The 24780-nt window shown below is 38.8% G+C and overlaps 2 protein-coding genes across 2 annotated transcripts; one reads left to right on the top strand and one right to left on the bottom strand.

Annotated features, from left to right (window-relative positions):
* Window positions 1–1154: 1154 nt before the first annotated feature.
* LOC119135952 (DEP domain-containing protein 1B-like) lies at window positions 1155–8545 on the top strand. Its single transcript, XM_037273981.1, has 11 exons — window positions 1155–1335; window positions 2627–2892; window positions 3423–3567; window positions 4042–4169; window positions 4250–4380; window positions 4454–4501; window positions 5337–5477; window positions 5562–5728; window positions 6229–6405; window positions 6641–6823; window positions 6920–8545. Exons 1-11 carry the CDS (start codon window positions 1288–1290, stop codon window positions 7073–7075), a joined length of 1590 nt encoding a protein of 529 aa, XP_037129876.1. The 5' UTR covers window positions 1155–1287; the 3' UTR covers window positions 7076–8545.
* Window positions 8546–12832: 4287 nt separating this feature from the next.
* On the bottom strand, window positions 12833–18618 carry galr1a (galanin receptor 1a). Its single transcript, XM_037273982.1, has 3 exons — window positions 17644–18618; window positions 17505–17570; window positions 12833–14245 (listed from the first exon to the last, which is right to left on the bottom strand). The coding sequence occupies exons 1-3, from the start codon at window positions 18298–18300 to the stop codon at window positions 13925–13927; spliced, it is 1044 nt and encodes a 347-aa protein (XP_037129877.1). The 5' UTR covers window positions 18301–18618; the 3' UTR covers window positions 12833–13924.
* Window positions 18619–24780: the final 6162 nt, after the last annotated feature.

The following is a 24780-nucleotide window of genomic DNA, read 5'->3' as shown; positions in this document are numbered from 1 at the left end:
AATAGATTTTTAATATTTTATTTGTTAGTGCATATTTTGCTGTGGCTGTTATTCAGGCAATTACGATTTTTTTTAAAAAATACTAAATTGTATAATTATGAATATATTTTATTTGCAAACTAATCTAATTGTAGGATTACTACTCAGATTACAGTAGCAGCGTTGTGAATAACAGGGTTGCAAATCAATGCTAACATTAAAAGTTTTTGCTGAATGAGGGCCCTCCTAGCTCTGGGTGAGAGGACACTGATCGAGGTGATTAAAAACATCCTCTGTGGCAAGGTCAAGGTGGTGGATGAGACTCACCTGGAGTTTCTAAAGGCTCTGAATGTTGCAGGACTATCTGTGTTGACACACCTCTACAACATTGGGGACAGTGCCTCTGGATTGGCAGACTGGGATGGTGGTCCGTCCCCCTTTTTAACAAGGGGGGCTCGTGGGTTCTGGTAAGGTCTATTTAGGGGTATTAGAGAGAAGGGTCTGTCAGGAAGTTGCATCTTAGACTCAAGAGGAGCAGGTCAGTCAACGTTCCCTCACCTTTGGTCATGAGCTGTGGGTCATGATCGAAAGAACAAGATCCTGGATGAGTTGTGAAAGTGAAACATAATCAGTTTTACACATTTTGGTGTAGAGCGCTGAATAATTATAGCATTTCCCGACGTCATTTAGTATAGACTGCCACGCTAACTAAATCTTGGATGGACACTTAAGTAGATACAGTAATCCCTCGTTTATCGCGGATAATTGGTTCCAAAAACCTCCCGCGATAAGTGAAATCTGCAAAGTACGATCACCAACAAGAAGTACTGGGCAGGCTAACGAGTTAGCGGAAAGATGCTTATTCCCGATCGTGCTAACACGCGTAAATGGACTTCTAAAGGAATGTAAACAAACATTTGGAGCAATAGGACATTGTCCTAAAGGTTAGACACGTTTCCTCAATTTAGAAGTTTTATTTTGATTTTTAAATGTTTTTTTCAATTTGGAAAAAAAAATCCGCGATGTAGTGAAGCCGCGATAAACGAAACGCGAAGTAGCGAGGGATCATTGTGGTTCTGTTCGTTTGTAGTCAAGGCAACATCGACAGCGCGTCTGTTGGTCACATGCTCTAGTCCACATCCAATCACGTTCTTCATTTTGTGTGACGTAAGAGATTCAAACTTGGCAACTTGGCAACAACGTTTCTGTCCTCGTCCGGACTTCGGAGTCTTATCAGTCATGTTAATCGTCTAAAAGTAATTTATTCTAATGTTTTTGGACCAATAAAGTTTATATCTGTTTCGTGGGATGGAGGGAAGAGTTATCGGGCCAGGGCCGTACAGGGCGACGAAGCTGGTGAGTAATGTTATGAAATCCAAAGAAGAGATAGTTTAGTGTGTTTAAGTGTTATTAACTTTCGAGTCCGATGTAGTTGTTTTAAATGTGGATATTAAACAACGAGATAACGCACTCCCTATTTAAATGTAATTCATAGGTTGGTTGGTTTATTTCGGCTTTTTACATTGTCACCATACAAGTTCATTGCATGCACTGCTAACACGACTTGCTAATATGGGAAACGGGATGAAGCACTTCTGCTTATGAGGGATTTAGATCGCCTCACGCAATAATATACACTTAACATTACATGTGAAATAATTGGGTAACGAAATTATTGTAATGTGTTTACTTGCGTTAGTAACCAAAGGACCTATTATTTTTGTTTATAGCCAATTTAAAGAGTTTGGAATGCACTGGTTTGCCAAAACTAAATTAATCTGAAACCCACTTAAACGTTGTTAGTTACAATTTTGCCACTCTTTTCTTAAACAAGTTGAGGCACGTTTGCATCAAGTTGCATAAATAAGGGAAAGGCTGCAAAATTTGTTGATTTCTCCAAATTTCTTCTGAAAGGCATTTGTCACCCCATACAGTGTAGTGTACATCACTCTGTAGTATTTATTGTTGTAACCCTGCTTCCTTACATTTATGTGGCTGTTAGATTTTTTTCCCAATCAGATTTGAACAGACTTTCATCCGTGTGCTACCAAGTCCATCTCATCTTCCCAAGACCTTCTGAATCAGTTCTGTGGAGGGTGCTTCATGGGGCTAGGCAATATAAAGAACATTTCCTATAGTGCACTGTATTTGCAGTATCGTACCACAAAAGAAAGCAGTGCAGGTATCAAAATCAGCATACTTACACATGGACCACACAAGTTGCACAGCTACACAATCTCTGCAGCAAAATTAAGTTATACAAGGGTTACATAATGACAGGTACTGCCACAATCTATCAATGGGGGGGCCAAAATTCATTTATAGTAGTCTGCCAACAATGAATGTGTTTGTGGGCAACACTACATTTGTTGTGTCTCAATTCGCGGATTGGCAAATTTTGACATTGCGGCTGTTCACAAAATTTTAAAAAATACATTATATTGCTGAAAGTATACGGTCACCTGCCTTGACTTGCATATAAATTTAAGTGACATCCCAGTCTTGGTCCACCTTTGCAGATCTAGCTTCAACTTTCCTGTGCTGGCTGTCCTCAAAGTTTATGGGTGTCTTTATGGTCATAGTTTGACTTATTTGTATTTTTAAAATAAAGAAATTCCTCATTCGTGTGGTACTTCCTGTTTTACAGTGGAATGAAACTATTCAACTCTTCCGTGGAGGCATGCCGTTAAGAAGACACTGGATACATTTCCGCTACTATGATTGCACTTTCTCAGGATCCGAGGCTGTGGATTATCTCCATCAGCTTCTCCGGCACAACTGCAACTTTGGGCCAGAGGTGACTCGCTACCAGACTTTACAGCTGCTCAAGAAGTTCCTCAAGGCCCATGTCATTGAAGATATTAAGGGACGCCATGGTACTGAGGATTTTCAAGATAACGGTCATTTGTACAGGTAAATATATATATTTTTCACAGCTAAGGCAATGTGCGAGGATGGACTGGTTACTGAAGTAGAGAGACAGTGGTTGGCTTCGTAAGGACCCTGAATTAGCCTTGAGCAAGGCATCGAGTCATGGGTGCAACGTCTGTGCAGTTTTGTGTGCATATTGCATCAAAAATGTTCAATTATTTCTAAGCTCACTGGTATGACGAAAATTCATACAAAGTGGAAAGAAAATAGTCTCCTTTCTTTCAAATGTTTGTCTTTTTCCCTTATCTTTTTCTTACAATATTTATCCAAACTTTTGCTAGTGATGCCCTAGCTACAGTGTGAATATCGTAATTTTATTGTCAATCATGGACCATTATGATCATTAGAAGGAAAAAATGTGTCATTGTTTGGTGAAGTGTATAAATTATTTCTCGATCACATGCATTGAGGCTGTTCAATTGATGGAAACTTTGTGATGGATGATTAAACTACACAATTTTGTGTGTGTGATACCACGTCACTGAGCTCACTGATGTCTCCCTTTGTTTTAGATTCCCCGCTTTATCTCCCCTTAAGTCTTTGCCATCGAGATCTCTGTCTCGAAACAGAACTGACTTGCCAAGACTCATCCGCTGGGATGACTATGAGGAATTACCACAGCAGGAGAACGTGCCCCCTGTGAAGTCCACTATTATGGTGAGACAGTAACTATTGTGCACACTCAATTAAAGTTATTTCTGGATGTGTATGGGACATCATAGGTCAAAGATCAATATACAGTGGTGTAAAAAAAAGATTTTTCCCTCCTGTCGAATTCTTTTTTTTTTTTGTAGTTTCCACACTTCAGATCTTCAAATGGAAATATCAAAGATAACTCAACTAAACATAAAATAATGTTTTAAATTGTTATTAAATTATTTATTTTTTTATAATGTTATGTCATATTTGTTATCTATAGCATTTTGTTCCAGCTGTGGTTGTGTCCCATAAATAAATTAAGAAATAAAAAAGTATAGGATTTATTTATTCCTTCATTTATTCATGGAACACTTCATTTACTCATTTTTTTTTGCAGAGCAATGTTGAATAATCTGTATTAACTACATTAAGTGAATGTAGCAATGTGTTCGAACTTGAAAAAAGTGTTTACATATTTGTCCTGCTTGACAGACTTCTGACTTTTGGAACAAAAGGCACAGCGTAGCAATTGGTGATGTGCATGAATGCAAACTCATTCGCAGAAAAGATATTACTCCGAAGCAAGTAGACAACACCTGGAAATCAATGACAGCTTCACAGTATGTACAAAATCTCTCCAATGTTGGTGTTCCGTGCTGTTATATTGTTTGATGTAGTCTAAGTATTATTTAACTTCCAGTTTGCAGCGAGTGCTGGGTTTAACGACGTTGGATGGTGTATTAAATCCAGCACACGTGAAAGGCAAATATATAGTTCACAACGTCTTCAACATCAATAAGTCGGGCATAGTTGTGTTGGAGAACAACGAAGGTAATGGCACGATACTTACACATAGTCTGTTTCTGGTAAAATATCTGACTGCTATCTTATTTTCTCTTTGCAGACGACATGCCCTACTGGGTGGTGTCAGCAATGAAATGTTTGGCCAACTGTAAGTAATCTCGTATGCAATGTTTTACTGTTAAAAAAGAAAAAAAAAAACGGGTTACTAAATTGACACCCCAAGTACATTTGTGTGAGTGATGTATAGAAAATCGACTATTATGAGACAGACATTTCTGCATTTTACTTTCATGCGCTGAGAGACTGAGACCCTTCGATTTCACAACATTTACGCACCAATGCAAAATGTGACGTCCCTGAAAGCATCGTTGAATGAGTTTGGTGTGGACGAACCTGACTGATAACTATTACTTGTGTACTCAAACATCTGTCTGCACCGCAATCCCAATCCTTACTAAAATTGGATATGTTTCTCCACGGCCCATGTACCCTTCCTTCACAACAGAGCCTCTCAAATCTTTACACCATGTCCAAGAACAGTTGGCTTAAGTGTTCATTAAAAATATACACTCTACCTTCTGCTTCCTTTCTATTCACCTGCGACTCCCTCGACTAATCCCAAATCACACTCCGTGACCTTCATGACCTCCCAGACACAAGATTACAGAACTCATGACCAATCTGTTCAACACAACTGCCATCTTGAAACAATATTCAGTTACTATTTCACATACCACCAGAGAGAACCCTGCCTACCATCAGTATACCACAATTTGAAAATTTGTGTCTACGTTTTGAAAATGTATTTGTTTTTGTTTTTTTGTTATCCTGCCATTTGTGGCCTATAGGTTTATAATGTCAAAGTTACTGATGTGACAAACAGTTGATGTTTTTAATACATTAGTACTTTTATGTACTGTATTTTACACCGGTCAATTCAGTGTGTCGAGAATTTCAAAAACAATTGTCTTTTTCTGTTACAGGGCCTAATGGCAATGACGCCAAACAACCAGTTTACCCAGGATTTGAGAGGGATATCCTGAAAACAGTAGCCGACTACTATCAGCGACTCAAAGAACCACTTCTGACTTTCCATCTTTATGAAGTGTTTGTCAACATTCTCAGTGAGCTTTTTAAATCCTGAGTCGTTTTTGTGTGTACCTCCACACTGAAAACTTTGATACATTTTATCTTTCTTACCTGCCCAGGTCTGCTACAGGAGCAAGACATGGCCACCGAGGCTCTTCAACTCAGCACTCTTTTGCTTCCGCCACCCAATCGACGGCATCTTCAGCTATTGCTGAGACTCATGGCACGGGTATCCCAGAACCCTCATCTGCCACTACTCAATGACACTATTGCCACCCGCACACTGGTATGGATTTGTTAGCAGTTATTTATTTCATGTGTTTGACTAATCAATGTATATATGCGTAATCAATTATTATTATATAAATTATATAATAGAGATGCACTAAGATTAAAACCGAAAATTAGAAAATGAATGGTGAAACACTGAAATTATAATTCTTGGTTTGTGACACGAAGCAATTGCGCGATATCCCTAGATGCAACCTTCAGGAAATGATGCCAACAAGGGACGATCATCTCATTTCTGCAAACATTTTTCCCGCCCCGCTCATCTGACAAACGTCTTGTCTCATCAGTGTTATTTCTGTTAGGAACTTCAGCTACGTGTTGGACCTTGACTGCAATCTTCTGTCACATTTCTTTTCACTTTCTAGCTGACTGGCTATCAGTTGCTGGCTCAATTTGATTTATTTTAATGATGTTACATTTGATGTTGAGATCCCTCATAGACGTAATGCAAGCACTAGTGCAGCTAATTCATTTCCTGTGCTCGCCCCTGCCTAGATGGTACAAATGTTCTCGCAATGCGTTTTGGGCTCCCCGGATGAGATGGACTTGGATGAGCTGCTTGCCTCCAAATTGGTTACTTTCATGATGGAGCACCACAACACCATCTTCCAAGTCCCTGACAAGCTGCGCCACCAAGTTGAGGATCATCTTTCCCACTTCCGAAGAGTTCAGGTCTGCTTTCACACTGAGACACCGTGAGACTGTTTTGGTAACGTGATGACTCAAACACTAACAAAATATGCCTTCTTTTAGTGTTTACACATACCCATGATCAAGGTGTTATTTCAATTCAAGGGATAAATATATGATTTTGCATACAAGATTTGACCATCAAAGGCAAACATTTTGTGAAGTTCATAACATACACAGGCATGATTTCTATTCGCTTTTGTTTTTTTCCCACCAGATCAAATATGCAGGTTCTGATACAGACTTCAGCACATCTCCAGCATTTTATAAACAGATTGCCAGGGTGGATTCAGATCAGCCAAAGTTGATTGGTACCCAGACTCCCCTGCAGGAATTACTGGAAGGCCTGATCTCTGACAAAGATCTTCCCGCCAAGGACAAGAAGAGAAGACTAAAACAGGTATGTCTTCATGTGAATGAAAAGCATCAAATATGCCAGTTTAGATCACGCTACATCCTTCTACGTATTTGACTAATACACCTGCTTTTATTTCAGTTCCAAAAGTCTTATCCCGAAATCTATCGCAATCGATTCCCCGCGGAAGAAAGTAGAGCTGTTGAGAAAAACTCTCGCTTCAAACCTCCCCTCATGTTTTTCAACCTCAAAAAAACATCAAACCCTTTTCAGAGGAGCTGGAGTTTTAGGGCATAAACTGTTAATCTTCAATAATGGAACACCCAGTCCTCCCCACTCACGTCATCACTACGAACTCCCATCTTTACCGCAAACACAACAGATTAGCAAACAAACTTAACATAAACGACCACCACTGGCCCTGGTTTTGTTAAGCATGATGTGAAGTGTATGTTACATTCTTGACACCACAGAATGCTCGTTAAACAAAATAGTAGGTTTCACAAACCTTCAAAGAAAGGTTGACAAAAAGTTTGAAAAAAGTTACACTTTCCAAAAACAATTTGTTCATTATGTTATGTCAATTGAATTTATTATGAGCCAGTCGGATCAACAAATCGGCAAGTGCTGGTGCAAAAGATTCAAATACTTTGTGCTAGCTTGAGGAGCAGCTACTAGGTGTAGAGGGGCAAAACTGCCCAAGGAGGAATAGATTTGACCTTCAAACTTTTTTTTCTTTTTGCTTGTACTTGAAATATAGTTAGGTTGTAATAACTAAACAGAATACAGTTTAACTGTAGTGGTTTAGAGAGGATCCAAATTAAACGGAATAAAGACTGATGAAACTACTAACCATCCTGAAAATAGCAAATAATAGTGACAAAATATTATACGTTTACAATTCAATAGCACTAAAAGAACCACTGCTGTTTGTTCCTATGAATTCAAATAGTTGAGTACCTGTTAAGATGTACTGTAATGTAAATTAAAATTGTACTCAAATGAGTTGTAAGCATTTCAAAAATATCAGTGTTACTGGATCTAAACACCATTGAATGTCAAAATCAAAATGTTAAATTACAGTTACATTCAGTTAGCAAACTATACTGTATGAATTTGTTTCACTGACATTCGCTGATATAATTTTGTATGTTTAATTTGTCTTGCAAATTATTTTTTTAGCTGCTAGCGTTTGCTGTGAAAGTGTGTTTCGGATGATAAATGTTAGTAGAAATAATGACATTCATACATTCCAGAAATTACAGTTGAATATCACAAATGTTCACCCTTTCCCCTAAAACAAACTTAAAATCGTATTTAATGCGCACTCTCAATTGTGTTTTTCTTTTTTTATACACATACATAAATACATACGGGACATACTGTGCAGACTTTCTTAATTGGTACATAGATATTTCAATGTTTCTGTAAAGTATTTTTAACACTGCTGTGTAGTTAGTCATGGTCACTTAAAGTTTGAAGAGATGTTTTATTTTTATAAATGCTATTATTCTTGGTTAATACCCTCAAATCATTGAAATAATACTGGAAACAATTGTTATACTTGAACTTTGACTTTGCTGGAAAGTGAAACATTCAGTGTGTATTTGATGTAGATTTATTCTACAAATCTTACATGTTATTAGTCCTCTGATATCCCAAATTTGAGATTGGGGGCATTATTTTCCGCTGTATGATCAGAGCATGATTATGACCAGATTTCTTTAAAAATAAAATAAATTGCACTGCAAGATCAAAACAAATACAGTTCTAATGTCTCTTGCTGTGTATGTGTACCGTGTTTAGATTGTATGTACAATAATTCAATTATATCAAGAATATGTTTTTGAACATACCATATTTTGTAGGGATTGCATCCAAATGGTATTAGACTGTATAGGTCAGCCTTTTATATATGAACTCCTCAAGATCCAGAAAGATAAGTTGTGATATTTGGCACCAAAATGTCAACTGCAGACCCTTTTACGTAACTGTCAATTGTACAAGGGGTGATAAAGATGACAGAATGTCACATTTTATAGACGTCTACCAGTACCTAGAGTTTGAAAAAAAAGGAAGAAGGCATACTTAGTACATTCCAGTACAATATTTAATGTCTATCTAACATTGTATAAAAAGAAATGATTCAGTATGTAAAATTCAGATATGTATTTACAATATGTAGGATAATGAAATGATAGCTTACACAATGAAGTGTTTCAATGTAATTAAGAATACTAGTTTCTGAATTCTGAGAAAACCCGAGGAGCCGCAACCCTGTTCATGTCATGCCGCGGGATATGCAAATGCAGAAGCAAATAGCCCATTGCATGATGGAAAGAAAATGCTGGATGTTAATCATGCACTGCAGCAACAATATAACCATAAAAATACGAATAAACAATTTTACTTAATTTTTAAACAGAAAGTGAATGTAGGTCAAATTTTTGAAACTTTTTTTTTATTTTACTCACACATGCACAAGTCAATACCCTGTGGCATTATGGGATTTTTTTTTCTCATTTGTGGTCTTTAGCTCCAAGTGAGTTGAATCTTCACAATTTTTCAATAAAAATCTTTTTTCCTTTTATATTTTAAGATAATTTACAATTCCAAAATGATTGGTGTTCCGAGCTGAATGCATGTGTAGTTTTCAATATCCTTCTAGCACCCTGTATAATGTTGAGTTTCTTGGGCTGCATTCAGTCAACACATGTAGCATTGATTGTCAGAACAAGTTTTATTTTTGTTTTGTTTGGGATAAAAGGCAATTGCGTCATTCACCTATTGAGGCGACTGAGGCAATTGCTATTTGCTTATTACACAGGGTGTTATGTGTTCGAGTGAGGCACTGTCGACTAAATTGAACTCTACTGCAGTAAGGGTCCACGCTGTTTCTTTATAATAATAGGCTTCTGAGAATAGACTTGCAGCTGTGTCTTTTGAAAGGTTTGCGCTTCCCATATATTGCACAATCACATTGACCTTAAAGCAAATCAAAAGAGAAAAAGATATCCTCTGTGTGCTATTTTGTACTGACATACAGAAGTGCATTAATACTATATCAGACGTATTTTGAAAGAAACAGTACATGATGTGAAGAAAGCGAAGCAGTTAAATTGTCTTGTTTCAAACATTGTTACGTGTTGTCATTCATGAGTTGAATGTGACAAAGCAATTCCCGATACGTTTGCTGCATGGGGTGCTTATCTCCTTAGGATGATGCAGGTCCTTGAGGCAAAAAAAAATGATTGACAGAAAACAATATTTCGCAGAAAACAATATTTGAAGAAATTTGTGAATTTTGGCTTTTTGTAGGGAGAAAAAATAAATAAATAAAATACAAAACAGAGTTCCCTGCATGTCAATTCCTAGAGGAAAATGAATACACTGATTTAGGGAGGAAGGGGGGATATTGAAAAAGTTTAGTGATGCAGCCCCTGAATTGCAAAGTGATGAAAGCAGCACCGTGCGGTTCATTGGCTTTAACAACCATTAATTGTTCGAACTGCTTCATCCTCCAAGGGTTGCGGACGTGCTCGAGCCTATCCCAGCGGTCCATGTACAGTAAGTAGGGTATATTGGTGAACAAACGTCACATACCTCTCTTTCACTTTCCAAAAGTACAGAGCCAGATTGTCCTTGCTTGCAATGCTAGCAAGTATCATTGGGTGTTTGCAAACTACATTTTAGTTTGAAGTGAAACATAGCTATGAATGGTCAACTGTCACTAAAAAAGATAACAAAAAAGGATGTAGCCCAAGCCATTGTTTTATGATTTTTTTGAAAATGATCTGAAGCTGCTATGGGCAATGTTTATGTTGTTGAGCCAAAACTGCACAATTTCAGAAGAGGTCTTCAAATGTGTTTTCTGCTAACATTTGATTGCCCCTTTTTATAGTTTCTATATCGAATGATGTGCATACATTGCATTTCTTTTTGAATGGTTATTGTGAGTATGTAAATATGTCTACCAGCACCCGTTCAGTGCAAAACGATGCGGCTTTCCCATGCAAAGCATTTGCAATTCTTCTTCACTTTACTCTTTCAATTCAGTTCCAATATTTTGTTCTCCTATAAATGTGATGATCTGTCAAAGTTGTGTATCCAGGTGAAAACACCAAAAAGATCAAATGTTGAGCTCTTGTGTTGAAATAATCTTGTGATGTCACACCCAAATATTATATTTTTCCGATGCATTTGGAGGGGAGTTTAAACACTATCCCTTTTTAATTTCTGTGGCCGATGTCTGTCGTATACTTCTCGAATAACAATCAACCATTTGCAACTTGCCATAGACACAGAGCCTACTATGACCGTGTGTTTTTTTAACTACAATTTATTAAAGAACACTTTTCCTTCCAGAAATGTTCACAATCTTAAATCAAATAGGCCTTGCACAATAATTGTTGAAATCAGGTCAAGACCTTATATTACAATGTCAGCAAATGCCCTCCACTTGTCTGTGATCAACAAAGCAGACTGTTGATGGGACCCCACTGATGGGAACCTTCTTTGTTATTTTTCATCAACTCATTGTGGGAGCAAAGGAAGTCTAAATCATCAGTTCATGCTTTCACTGGGAATGAAGACAAAGCTCCTTTTATGGCAATGAAGTTAAATGGAATGAGCAAACAAAATTTCAATTCACAGTGTACACAAGAGATTTTTAAACATGAAAACCACAGAATGAAACTGCAATAATAAAATATGTGGAACTACCACAAAGTTCAATACGTACACAATTAATTTTGAATGTCACAAAAACATCAGATTTGGACCACTGGAGCTACACTCAACTGCAGCACAGTCATTTTTGTGTGTGGGAGGAATAGTTGGGGTGATTAAAAAATTATCTGTTTTTAATATGTACAATAGACCCTATTTAAGAAACAAATATTTTCTACACAGATAACTAGACACCCCAAGACACTCCAACCTGCTGTAAGATCTCACGAGACTCACAAGGAAATAGCACACACAAAGTTAAGCAATACAGTATTTCACATACCAGTGCACATGCTGTTGGAGTATTCATGCTACAACAACAAATTATAAAAATTGTTCTGTTGCAGCACACTACACATTTTTTCTCAAAAGAAATCAACATCAAACATTTTGTTTTCATGAAATTAAAACAATTGTAATAACACGTGGTTTATCAATAAAATAATCATTAATTTTACAGAATACTGGTATCATAATGAGCAGTAGTCGCAGAGCATTATTTATGTGGTGAGAGAAATCTTCATTATTGGTTAATCAACGTCATTAGAGTATGTATTAGATGTATTTGTTGTATATTAACATGTATCCTTATCCAGACTTGTTTAATCCACTCATCCATTATCTGAACCCCTTATCCTCACGAGGGTCGCTTGCTTGCTAGATCCTATCCCAGCTGACTTTGGGCAGTAGGCGGGGTACACCCTGAACTGGTTGCCAACCAGTCACAGGGCACATATTGACAAACAACCATCCACAATCACACGCACGGGCAATTTGGTGTGCTCAATCGCCCTACCATGCATGGTTTTGGAATATGGGATGAAACCGGAGTACCCGGAAGAAACCCACACAGGCATGGGGAGAACACGCAAACTCAATACAGGAATACAGGAGCCAGAATCGAACTCACCATCTCTGAATTGTGAGGCGCCGTGCTAACCCGTGCTTCACTGTGCCACCCTTCGTATAAAATCATCCTTGATAAATAGTTTGACAAATCATGAAAATTAGATGGCGGCTCGGTGGCGCACTGGTTCGCACGTCCGCCTCACAGTTAGGAGGGTGCAGGTTCGATTCCACCTCCCTGTGTGGAGTTTGCATGTTCTCCCCGTGTCCGCGTGGGTTTTCTCCGGGCACTCCGGTTTCCTCCCACATCCCAAAAATATGCTTGGTAGGCCGATTGAGCACTCCAAATTGTCCCTAGGTGCGAGTGCAACCAGTTGAGGGTGTCCCCCGCCTAATGCCCCGAGACGGCTGGGATAGGCTCCAGCACGCCTGCGAACCCCGTGGGGACAAAGTGGTACAGAAAATGGATGGATGGATGAAAATTAGATGGATGAATATGACAAAATAATTATAATAGGTCCTTGGATTTAGATCTATAACTTTTCTATAGAAACCAATACTCGAAGCACTCACAGCAGATGCATTATTCATACACTCACCCATTCACACTCTGGTGGTGGTAAACTACATAAGTAACAACAGCTGCCCTGGGGCAGACTGACAGAAGCCTGGCTGCCAGTGCCCGCTGACCACCACCAAACATTCATTACACCAGTGTGAGTGGCACTGCACGCAAGGTGGGTGAAGTTTCTTCTCCAATACAGGACAGGACTTGGACAGAGCGGGAATCGAACAGCCGACCCCCCGGTTGCTGGACGACTTCTCAACCACTGATCCATGGCCGCCTGTAAATGAATAACTCATAATAACATCGTACGTAACGGGAATTTGAGCAATATCTGTTATTTCAGAAGTGTGTATCAAACTTTGCATTAATCAGTACCCCAGGTTAGCCAGATAGCAAAAATGCAAATCAAGAACCTTGAGGCAGCTGTCCTAACCACAAGGCCACAAATATTTAATGTGGAAAAAGCTGAATATTCTACCCTGGAAATTTTGCCAAAAATCTAATAGAGCGTAATATTCACTTATTGAAGATGAGTAGCAAGACGCACAAACAAGCAGCAAGTGATGGTGGCTCCAGTAAAGACCTGGAAAAGCATTTCCATGAAGAGAAATAGTTGTCCAAGTACTTCTGGATGAAACTCTGGTTGTAACAGTAAAATTGGAGTTTTCATTGTTACATAGCGTCAATACCCAACACAGTTCTTCATAGAGGATGAACATTCAAAAGGCTATCTTCGCTAACATAACATTATTTTGATTTGTAAGAGTGCATACTTGAATTTTATTCCCCAAAATGTGAAAGATTAAACACGAACAGATTACATTTAAAAGCAGTATGTATCATATACAAACATTGTACAAATAATTTAAACCTTTCAGCGCTTATGTGGAACGGTCGTGGCAACATCCACGAAATATCTACAATTTTGGCCTGTCAATGCATCCTTAAATTCAGTTTTCATTTGACAGTTACCATGAATTATTTGTACACTTCTGTGCACAAAGTCAAACATTGGTGCAGTTTGTTGAAGGCGGCGCATCTGCCCTACTGCGGGTCTCCTTGATCTCATTAAACAACACATCTTCTGTACCAAGCTGGCATTTGAACACCTGCTTATAAGCTTTCCTGAAGTTTTCCGACAGGAAGGCATAGATGACTGGGTTGACAGATGAGTTGCTGTACGCCAAGCAGTGGGCGGCGATCCGCAGCAAAAAGGAAGCCGGGTTCAGCGGGAATCTCCCAAACTCTACCCAGAGGTGAATCACATGATGAGGAAGCCAAGACAGACAGAACACCACCACCACAACCAGCACTGTCTGCGCTGTCTGAGATCCACCACATGAGAAGGAAAGAACACAGAATGGTGTTAGTGTATAGTGCTCTCCAGGTCAAAAGTAACAGTGAAGTGAATTTGCATGATAAATTGAACTTCTGGCTTCACTTTGTCTCACAGCAGTCTCTTCATCAAATTGGTGGAGTGTGTATTTCATTACAAGAAACGCCAGAGGATCACTTGCATAATGACTCACTTTCTATTAGTATTTGACTGTGGCTCGTGAATACTGAGGTGTTGAGAATGAGAACCCTATTCTGTAATTGGGATGGCACCGTCAGCAGAAAATGTAATTTAAAGTTCATGAAAGTCATCTCAGGCTTGATAAAATTCAAAAGTGTATGTCAAAGGTGTACAAGAGAAAGGTTACATGTTTGGCTTTGCAGTCAGACCCCAATTACCTTTTATCATAGGTTTGAATTAAGGATTCAAATCACTCAAAGGTCAAAAATTAAAAGTGGGCAGAAATCCATCAATGTCGGCAAGAATAACCTGACATCATGCTTTGCCCATCAGACAAACATATTTGTAGGTGTGCCGTTTCAAAGCAAATTGTAATGACAATTGAACGTATAATATAAAAGCAATCACTTTTATGCAAGACTGACATTCAGGCAGCTGGAATGTGTCAAAAATTAAATAAACATGTCATAATAACACTCACGCATTGCATTCCCATGTGAACCAGCCACTAGCATAATTCCAGAGCTAATTGTGGCAAACACAATGCGATTAAAGAGCCTGGAAAAATGTGGCACTTTTCCTCTGCTTTTGTTTGCGAGGCTCAGAGTTGCAGCCAAATCACATCCAAAATGGAAATTAAAGTAAACAATAATTCACAGTATGCAACAATGCACAGAAAGTGGGCAAAATGATTGGCACACCAGGCAAGTACGTATGTCCACAAAAAATGAACAAGGAAGAAAATATAGGTAGAACATGGTCAGGGGTCAGTGGTGTGAGGTGAGAGGCTAACTCAGGTCAAGTTCATCCAATAGGGTTAAGGTCTCTTGATGATCTGTTAAACATTTTAACATCTTCATATAAAGCCAGCTAAAACAGCTGCTGCAACAACTGGTTTGCAAAACAAAATAATTTTTGCACAAAATACAAGAAACCATCTCGGGGAAGCTCATCTGCATACTTGTTTTTCCCCAATTGGTGCTTGACCTGACTGCAGTTTGTCCTTGCAATTTAATTGAGTAGGCAAATCCTCACATTTAATGGCAGGCTCCACGTTGGAGAGGTCTTCTATTCATGGATGAATCCTATTTTTTACTGTACAGAGAAGATGGCAGACTGGATGTATGATATCTTAAGACAGGGGTGTCAAACTCATTTTTGTCGCGGGCCGCATCGTAGTCATAGTTTTCTTCAGAGGGCCATTATGACTGTCAAGACCTTTTATTATATACAGTATAGGCTACACAACAAACTGATGAATAACTAGGTTTGAAACTGGAGACTACAACTGTTCAAATATATTTAAAAGATGAATGGTAACAAACATTTCTAGCAATATCTATTTCTTTAAAAGTGAAGAAAATTTGTATTGACACATGAAGTCGATGCACAATTTGTCTTGGGGGACCACATCAAATGATGTGGCGGGCCTTGAGTTTGACACCTATGTCTTAAGGCATCTGTTAGTGAACGTCTACGTCGTCGATCCAATGACCAATGGTTACGCTGGGGTTATAGTATGGGTAGGTATATGTCATGAACAGTGAGCACAGGTGCCTTTTTGGATGAACTGTCATGTCTGAAGCATTCACCGCCACTGTTCTGCTTATAGAATGCTTAACAACATGGACACATTCAATTTTATAATGGTGTATCTGTGCAACTCTGGATGCCGAAAATCCATTCAAAAACATTGTTGCTTGCCAAGTAAAATCAAGCTGGACCCATTAAGAAGTGGCTCTAATAAATCTTGACAAGCAAAACTCTGTGATTTTTCAAATTGTTTATCTGGAAATGATTCATAATTAGAGAAGATGGGAATAATTGTCACATTACAGGGAAGACTAAGAAAGGGTTTCTTTTCTGTTCGTTTTGGCTTTTGAGAGCAGTGGCTATTCCACAGTGCCTTTTTAAGATCCATGAATTCACAAAGCAAACAGCATTTTGCAACAACAGTGGGAGTAACCTTGCGCCATCCATCTGTTCAGACAAAGTCAACAAATGCATTTTTAAAACTGATATCTGAGTGTAATCATAAGCACATTCAAACATAATTAAAACAACAAAACTAACTGATCACATTTAATGGACTTTTAACCATGAAATTGCCATTTGTAAAAAAAAAACCTACTTTTTTGCATATACCATTTTAGATTAAAAATATTTCACAGTTCACAACTCGAGGGGGATCCTTGGAGTTTTAACAACTATTTCTTACAGCGATTGCTACCACAACCTTAACGGCAGTTGGTAGATTGTTGATGCCTAGATTTGGAATATGCATGTAAGTCAGGGGTTATCAACTGCCAGTGAGCACCAGATCGCCCCAAAGGATATCTTTCCTAGCCTGGATCATTTCAAAACTAGCTCATCAGCAATGGGACATTGTGATTTTCTAGGAATGGTGTAGTTCTAAATTGAAAAATGTCACCACTTGCATAGATTTATAAAAAAAACAAGTGTTGCATGTGGTAGAATTTGTTCCTTTTAGAATGTGACACACACACACACACACCTCAGTGATTATCGCAAAGTCGTTATCAGGTTGTGTCGTAGGACTGACCAAAGGACACAAGCACACAGGATATGGAAAGACACGTGGAAACAGCTGGCACAGGAGATGGGGTGTGACAATGCCTCTCATGATGACCTCACTAGTATGACCCCCCCACAAACTTTTGCCAGATAATTTTGCATAGTATATTCTGTGATAGCCACAAACACATTCTAGTGAGATTTGAGTTCAAAGGTGAAGAGGTGCTTTTCCTCAACTTGTGATTATTGTGGCAACTGCTGTCTGGCTTGAAATGTATATAATTAACACCATAACCATGTTGATGAAATAAAAAGACCAAAAGTGAGGTAACAATAACTCAATAAAAGCATTCCTCCCAGCAACCATAGATATGTACTTTGTATGAACATAGATGGGATGTGCCCCTTCTGAGCTATTTAATTGCAGTATCCTTGAGTGAGCAATGGCATCATTCTAAATATAACAAGCATATTATAAAATATTGATTGTGCCATCTCATTTGAAGAAAACGTAAATGTCTCTTCAAACATACCTTTTTCTTTGCTGCCTCAGACTTTTTGGATGCATTTCTCAGCTTTTTGTGCAGATGTTTTAAAACCTGTAAATAACGACATAAAGGTAGCGTCAAATCATTGTGCGTGTGAACCAATGGTCAGAATCAAATCACTTACCTTTGAATAGCAAAAAGAGATCAGCAGCAGTGGCAAAACGTAGCCAAAAACAAAGGTACAAACCACGTATACCTTTTTCTGGTTGTGGTTTGGCCACACTTCCCAGCAAAATGTTTGATTTCCTAGCGAGTGGATGTTCTGGTAATACATGATCGGCGCTGCCATGGCCAGAGAGAGTATCCAAATGATCACCACGCCGATGAGGGCATGTTTGGCCACCCTGATGGTGGAGGACTTTCTGGAGTGTACAATAGCCACGTATCTGTCCACAGACATGGCCGAGAGGGTGAAGATGCTGACCAGCATGGACACTGTGAAGAAATAGTGGATGAATTTGCAAATGAACGCACCCAGGACCCAAGTGGGCATTGTGTAGATGGTAGATTGGAAGGGGATGCAAAAAAGCAGGTAGGATAGGTCCGCGATGCTCAGGTTGAGGATGAAGATGTTCGTTGTGCTGCGTGGTTTTCCTGGCTTGCTCCTTGCCAAGACAGTGATAACCATGGAGTTACCCAGCACACCGAGCACGAAGATGAGACAAAAAACCACCAGCGTAATGAGATTCTCCGTTCCGATCCCGAATAAAAGTTTCTCTTCCTGCGTCCGGTTAGGGTTCCACGGCTCTTCCGTGAGCCACGCCGACTCTGTGAGATTCATGATTTACTTCTGAACTTGGAAGGTTGCCAGACGAATCGATCAGAGCTCTTTCTGCGCCTCTGCTTCTTTGTGCCTCGTATTCTGTTCGAAAAGATGTCAGCTGTCCAGTAGCCTACGTGCGTCACGGGAGCTCCCGCATGAACACACTCGGGAGTCGAGCCAACCGAGCTTTAAGAAATCCCACGGTGTTCTCTTCAAGTTGCATCACAAAATTTATTATATTAAAACATACTAGATATTCTTAATAAGCCATCTGAATGTGAGTCTCTAAGTGCACACCTGATGCGTGCGCACCAAACGCGCGCAACCACGCCAGGATCTTCTTCAATGCGCCCGCCTGCAATTTTCCCATCCTCGCATTATATCAGGCGCTGGTCTGAACACACGCGTCATCAATTAGCATATTTTTCATGCTTTCGTGTTTTAATTATTATTTATTATTGTTGTTATGTTAGTCCTTCAAATGTTCATGTCATGTAACGTTATAGTTTCAAATTCTGGTACTGTCTGCCTTTAAATCTCTGTGAAGAATTCTCAAGTGATTGGATTACGGTTTGATTGTCTTTTACGGTTAGATCGTCAATCAGCAAACCCACATTAGAGTTTGTGCATGATCATCGGAAGATTAGTCAATTAAGTTATCTCAAAGAAACATCCATTACCGCCTCATCACATACACAGTCTAATCTATCATAAATTTGTATCCAAAAGTCTGCCTTTGAAATAATAATATTAATGGTCAGTGATTTGATAGATATAAATGTAACAAGATGTTTATTGATGTGCTCGTATTGTGCTGTACATGTACATGTGATCACAGACAGTGCTGGTGTACAGAACTTTATACAACACAAATACCAACCTATACCTATATTCACCAAACCATACTACCTACCTACCTACCTACCTACCTACCTACCTACCTACCTACCTACCTACCTACCTACCTACCTACCTACCTACCTACCTACCTTACCTATTTGGGGGCCAGATGAAGTGGCTCCGGCATCTTATTAGGAGGCCACCCGGACGTCTCCCTGGTGAGGTGTTCTGGGCATGTCCCACTGGAAGGAGGTCCCGGGGATGACACAATTCATGAAAATTTGCGTCTCATGATTGCACTCTTTAAATTATGCTCAGAAAGTTGTTTTGGAGTGATAGTAAGTCAAGGTTAGGATAGTTCCACTGCAGACACTGGTTGCCATGACAGGAATTTAGTTTTGTACTCTTCAATTTTCACCCTTTGTACGAGGCAGGGTTTCATTAGACTCTTGTGTGTTCGGAAACGAAACAGCACCATATCCTTTGTGTTCAACCAACAGCAATTGCACAGCAGCTGAAAAGAGAAGGTGCAATGATTCAATATTTTTCAGTTTGGGTTGAATCTTGTGTTCCAACAAGCAGGAATGATGTAGTAAAGAGCAGGGAGAATGGAGAGTGCAAGTCACGCAACAGACATCCATCTGGTGGAACATGATTACATTAAAATTCTAATTGGTCACCAGATTATACTTGAAAGGCCAACTACCAAACAAAAATGATGCCAGTGAAATGTACATTTTACAAACACTTGTTTTGTGTAATTAAAAACAGTCAGTCTCTCTCCACTTTTATGTAGATATCCTTTGTCGTTTCTAACTAAGCTTCCGTTTAGAATGGTAGCCGATTTTTATAGTTCAGACTTCATCCTTCCATTAATCTCCTTTCACTCACCCATAGTTGGATGGCCTAATACAGGCCCAGACGTCCCTGTGCCTGGCCACTATATCCAGCTCTTCCAGCAGAATCTCTTTGTTCCCAAGTCTGCCAAGAAACATAGGGCTCAGCACAAGTCTAACTGCCCGCATGGGCAGGGTTTGCTTTGTTTTGGTATTTTTGCAGACACATGTCTGCAAAGACTTCACATATGTGAAGTTAGAAATGGGCAGGTTGCACTGTTGTGGGCTGTTACACAGCCGACTAGCTTCACGACCTATGATAGCGGCTCGGCTCGTTCCCTTTGTATTTGGCACTGGAGGGGTGCACAGTCTTTGATAGTATTAAATAGAAAGTGCAGTCCATGTAGGACACAGGTGTCAAACTCAAGGCCCAGGGGCCAGATACGGCCCGCCACATCATTTTATGTGGCCCGCAAAGACAAATTGTGCATCAGATTCGCGTGTTATTACTAGAATTGCAAATTGTCTTCACTTTTAATAATATCTTCTTTTTTTTAAAATATTTGACCAGTTTTTACTCGTCTGATTTGAAAACGAGTTATTTGACAGTTTGTTTTGTAGCTTTTACTGTATAAAATATGAGGTGCTCATATGTACATTTATTTGGGTTGACAGTCATAATGGCCCTCCGAAAGAAGCTATGACTACAATGCGTCCAGCGAAAAAAAAGAGTTTGACACCCCTGATGTAGGAGATTGAAGGGTGCTACATACATTATAAGGAGCTGCAAAGTTGGTGTGTGCAGTGCGTGTCCCGAAATCTGCCACATGATCGTGGGAGTTCATGGGGAAGAGCTGAGTTTCCGCTGGAACAACTGTGCTTATAGAGAACTATTTGTAAACAATAGCCACACTTTTGACATTGATACACCTTTTGTTCATTATTTCCAGAACTTTGGCTCTTCTAGTACGTTTTGTATTTAAGTAGTATTATTTTGTCATGTTTAATTTATTTCAAGCTTGTTTTTTTGTCTTCTACATGTCTGATCCGTGTCACTCTATGTTGTTAGCTGAAAAGCTGATAGCCCAAGAAGAAGAGCGATCACAACTGCAGTGCATGGCATATAGCGAGTGGCTCCAAACTATGCTCGAATGATTTTGAAAGAAACTATCAATATAATAATCAGACAATAGCGCCAGTGGTCCCCATTTAAATTGAGTTTGAGATCCCTGCTGTAGACAAACAACCTTGTCACTGAGCATGACAAGTGAAGACATGCTTTTCATACTGTCTTCCCAGGAAAAGTAATCACTACAGCAGGCAGTGACACTAAAACAATGATCAACAATAATTTTATCCCCTTCACCAAATAGTCTGAACACTTACAGACACAAGAGCAATTTTCATATTAGGCTTTTATGTTGTTTTGAAAAAGAGCTCTTTAAGGTGTTTTAGCATTGTTATGAAAACTATCCATCAGTTCATCTATCTTCCCATTTTCTATGCAGTTTATCCTACATGCAGGGTCACTAAGGATAGTTATCTATCCTTAAACTATCCCATTTCCAAACTATAACATCGTAGCCACATTTGTTTCTGCCTTGTAGATGTTATCAACCTAATCCATTTTCCATGCGATGAAAGTGAAAAAGAGGAAACAAAAAAGTATTTAATACCCGTAAGCTTTCCAGGTCATTTACGAAATGTGTAGAGATAAGGCTTGTAAAATGTCCCGAGATGACCTGTGCAGTACCTAGAATGCTAGATGAACGTAAAAGATCCCATCAAGTGTTCTGACCCCACCCCTCAAAAAAAACAAAAACAAAACAGTGGTCTGGTTTTATGTTCATTATTACACATGAACTTTAGAGCCAAACTGAACAAAAAAAAATTATCAATCAATTTTGCTCCTTGCTCCTACCCGTTTAGATCGACCCCATTCATTGACTCATTGTAGCCACTGAGACTACATGCTTCTCTACTTTATCAACTAGAAGGCTGAATTACAGAGCATAATCAGAAATTTTGTTTAGCATAGGTTTAAATCTTAAAGTGCCACCACTCTAAAACATTTAATATCTGACCCTACAAAAACATTCTCTAATATACATATACATTGTTTTCACCATCATAGCTCAATGTTTGTTTTTTTCCACACAGTATTGATAAGAGTGAGCCCTGGAACCCTTAGTCATCTTAACATTACCTATTGCCACAGTTGTTTTTTTTACAAGAGCAGTGTACCAGATCTATTGCCCTGCGAGCTATTGGAAGTGTCATCCGGTCTAGTTCTAAGAAATCTTCCAGCCATGATATTCAAGGGCAGAAAAATCAGGTTTACACCGAAGACTTCTGTGGACGGCAGCCTACTAGTCAGCATGCTAGATGTGCATGTGTAAAGTCTTTATTTGAAGGTAGACTTGAACAACTTACTGTAAGTCTTGCCTCGTTAACATCTATAGACTCCTCAAACTTTTTCCTAGCTCTCTAAACAGACTGATGGACTGTATTGTCTATGGGGAAACAAGCTTTTTGTATGATCTGGTTTCCCCCACCCCAATAATAGCACATACAGTTTCACATCCAGAGAATGGATAAAAGAAAACAAGGGCATTGCATTTGTCGTCCCCAAGGTGGCCGATTGATCTCAGTAATACGTGGACTTCTGCCATTGAACGTATCAAAGTACAGGTGTCCATCGATTTTGCTGCAAAACCCGAGAGCAAGCACAGATACATCCGTTTTTGGGCTTTTGATTACCAGGTAACTGTTGCATTTTGTGTTTGTCTGCGTGAGCTGCATGCAGCAGAAGTGTTCTGTGTTTTCTCCAGCTCCTCAACACCCTTTAAGGTTGGAAATAAATGCATCCGGTGCCACTGCTGGGCGTTTTAATGACTCAATGCGTGTCTGGGTATTCAGCAGAAAATGAAGAGGAGCGCGAGATCTGGTCCATAGGCCTTGAGTTTGACGTCAATTAAATGTTATGCAAATGAGATGCTTCTTTGAACAAATTGACAGAAAGTATTCATGTGTTTGGGGTTAAACAAGGACTCTGAAAAATATACATAACTAGGATGGCACCTATTTTCTAGATAACAGAAATACATGTCTTTTAATATGTATGAGCACTTTCAATCAGTCTAATTAGATCTGTGACAAGTACAGATAGGGGAAAAACAGGAATATTTTTTTTAGCTAGTAATCAGGTAAAGCATCCAGTTTACATTTAAGCATGAAAACAGGATGTGTTTGTCCTCAAACTTTTTTATTCCCCATCTGTCCATTAATATAGTTGAAGAACCCTTGTTCCTAATAATAATGACAATGATTCCTATTTTAAAAGACAACAGCGTCTATCTTGCTGATCAGTGAGCACAATTTCTCCAGACAAAAATGTATACTGATGATATATTGATGATAAAACCAACTGCTCTTTCTCACTCACTTGCTGTGATGTGTGATGGATAATCCATTACCTTGACTAAGGTCTGGCTATTGCCAAGGCAACAAGTTCATGTATCTCTTTTGTAATCTGTCCAGGCTCTAAGCTAATGAGGTATCATTTTATGACTGATAATGTTGAGTCATTTTCTTTGAAAGAAGCTGAGCTCTCCAGAAAATTGTTGAATCGTATTGCCAATCTTTTTTCCTATAACAAAGTCCCATTAATACTATAGTTTCATAGGATCTTTAAGTCAGGATCACTTGGACCCTCTGTACTTTAACTCAATACAGTGCCATTTCACTTGTGTACGTTGCCGCCTCATTCTATTTGACATTGAAATAAAGAACAATACAGTGGAACCTCACATTAAGAAACTAATTGGCTTTGTGAGCCTAAATGTAACCTGAAACTATTCATAAATGTACTTAATGCTTCCAATTGAAATGGAATTAATCCATTTCAGGCACCAACTAAGTGCTTCCGTTGAAAAGCTTTATTTGTTTCACATTAGGACCCTTCTATTAAATATGTGGCCTGTATGGGGTTTGAACCCTTGACATTATTAGCATCATGCTCTAACCCAGGGATTGTCAACAAAAAAATATTTTTGGGGTATGATAATAGTGAAAATGTTTAATTTGATACAAGTAGGAATTTTTGGCATAGGGATTCTACTCTTGTATTTACAAAAAAAGGTAACACACTCAGGCACCATTGGCGTGACTTTTATGCCCTGTAATGTTATGTGATCTGAGACTTTGTAACTAAATTGCTGTGGTTCCTAAACACCTAAACCTTCATAGGTGATTCAAATTGCATGACAATATTTCCAATGTGATGCAGTGGATATAAAAAATCTACACACCCCTATTCAAATACTATTTTTTTGTAGTGATTAAATTATTTTACCAAGATAAAACTTTCCCAGCATTTGTGGGACTTCCAAAGTAATAAATAAATGAACAAATTAATTTAAAAAAAATTGGGAGATGAAAAGTTAAAACAAACAAGACAACCAACTAATGTGGTTTCACAAGTGTGCACACCCTGTTCATACTGCAATTCTCTCCACCTTGAATTAGGCCCAAGTTCTAGCTGAAGAACAGTCCCAAAGTACGATGCTGCAGAGGTGGATAAAGTACACATTGCACTATAGTAGAATGTAAAGTGGAAAAAGTAGTACTTGTGTTAAAATACTCTGGTAAAGCTACTGATTCTACTATTTATTATAAGAAGCCGAGTTCGGGACTATCAGGCATGTTTTTCCTAGTTTCTTCAACGCTTCCTCATTTACACCACCCCACCTCCCACTCCCCAAATCTCAGAGACTTCAGCTAATTAGTAAATAAAGATATTGGTTGATTGTTTTTTACTCTC

Source organism: Syngnathus acus, chromosome 16, assembly GCF_901709675.1.
Source record: "Syngnathus acus chromosome 16, fSynAcu1.2, whole genome shotgun sequence".
Classification (NCBI taxonomy): Eukaryota; Metazoa; Chordata; class Actinopteri; order Syngnathiformes; family Syngnathidae; genus Syngnathus; species Syngnathus acus.
The sequence above is the reverse complement of the archived record's forward strand: the minus strand, read 5'-3'. Positions and strand labels throughout refer to the sequence as shown.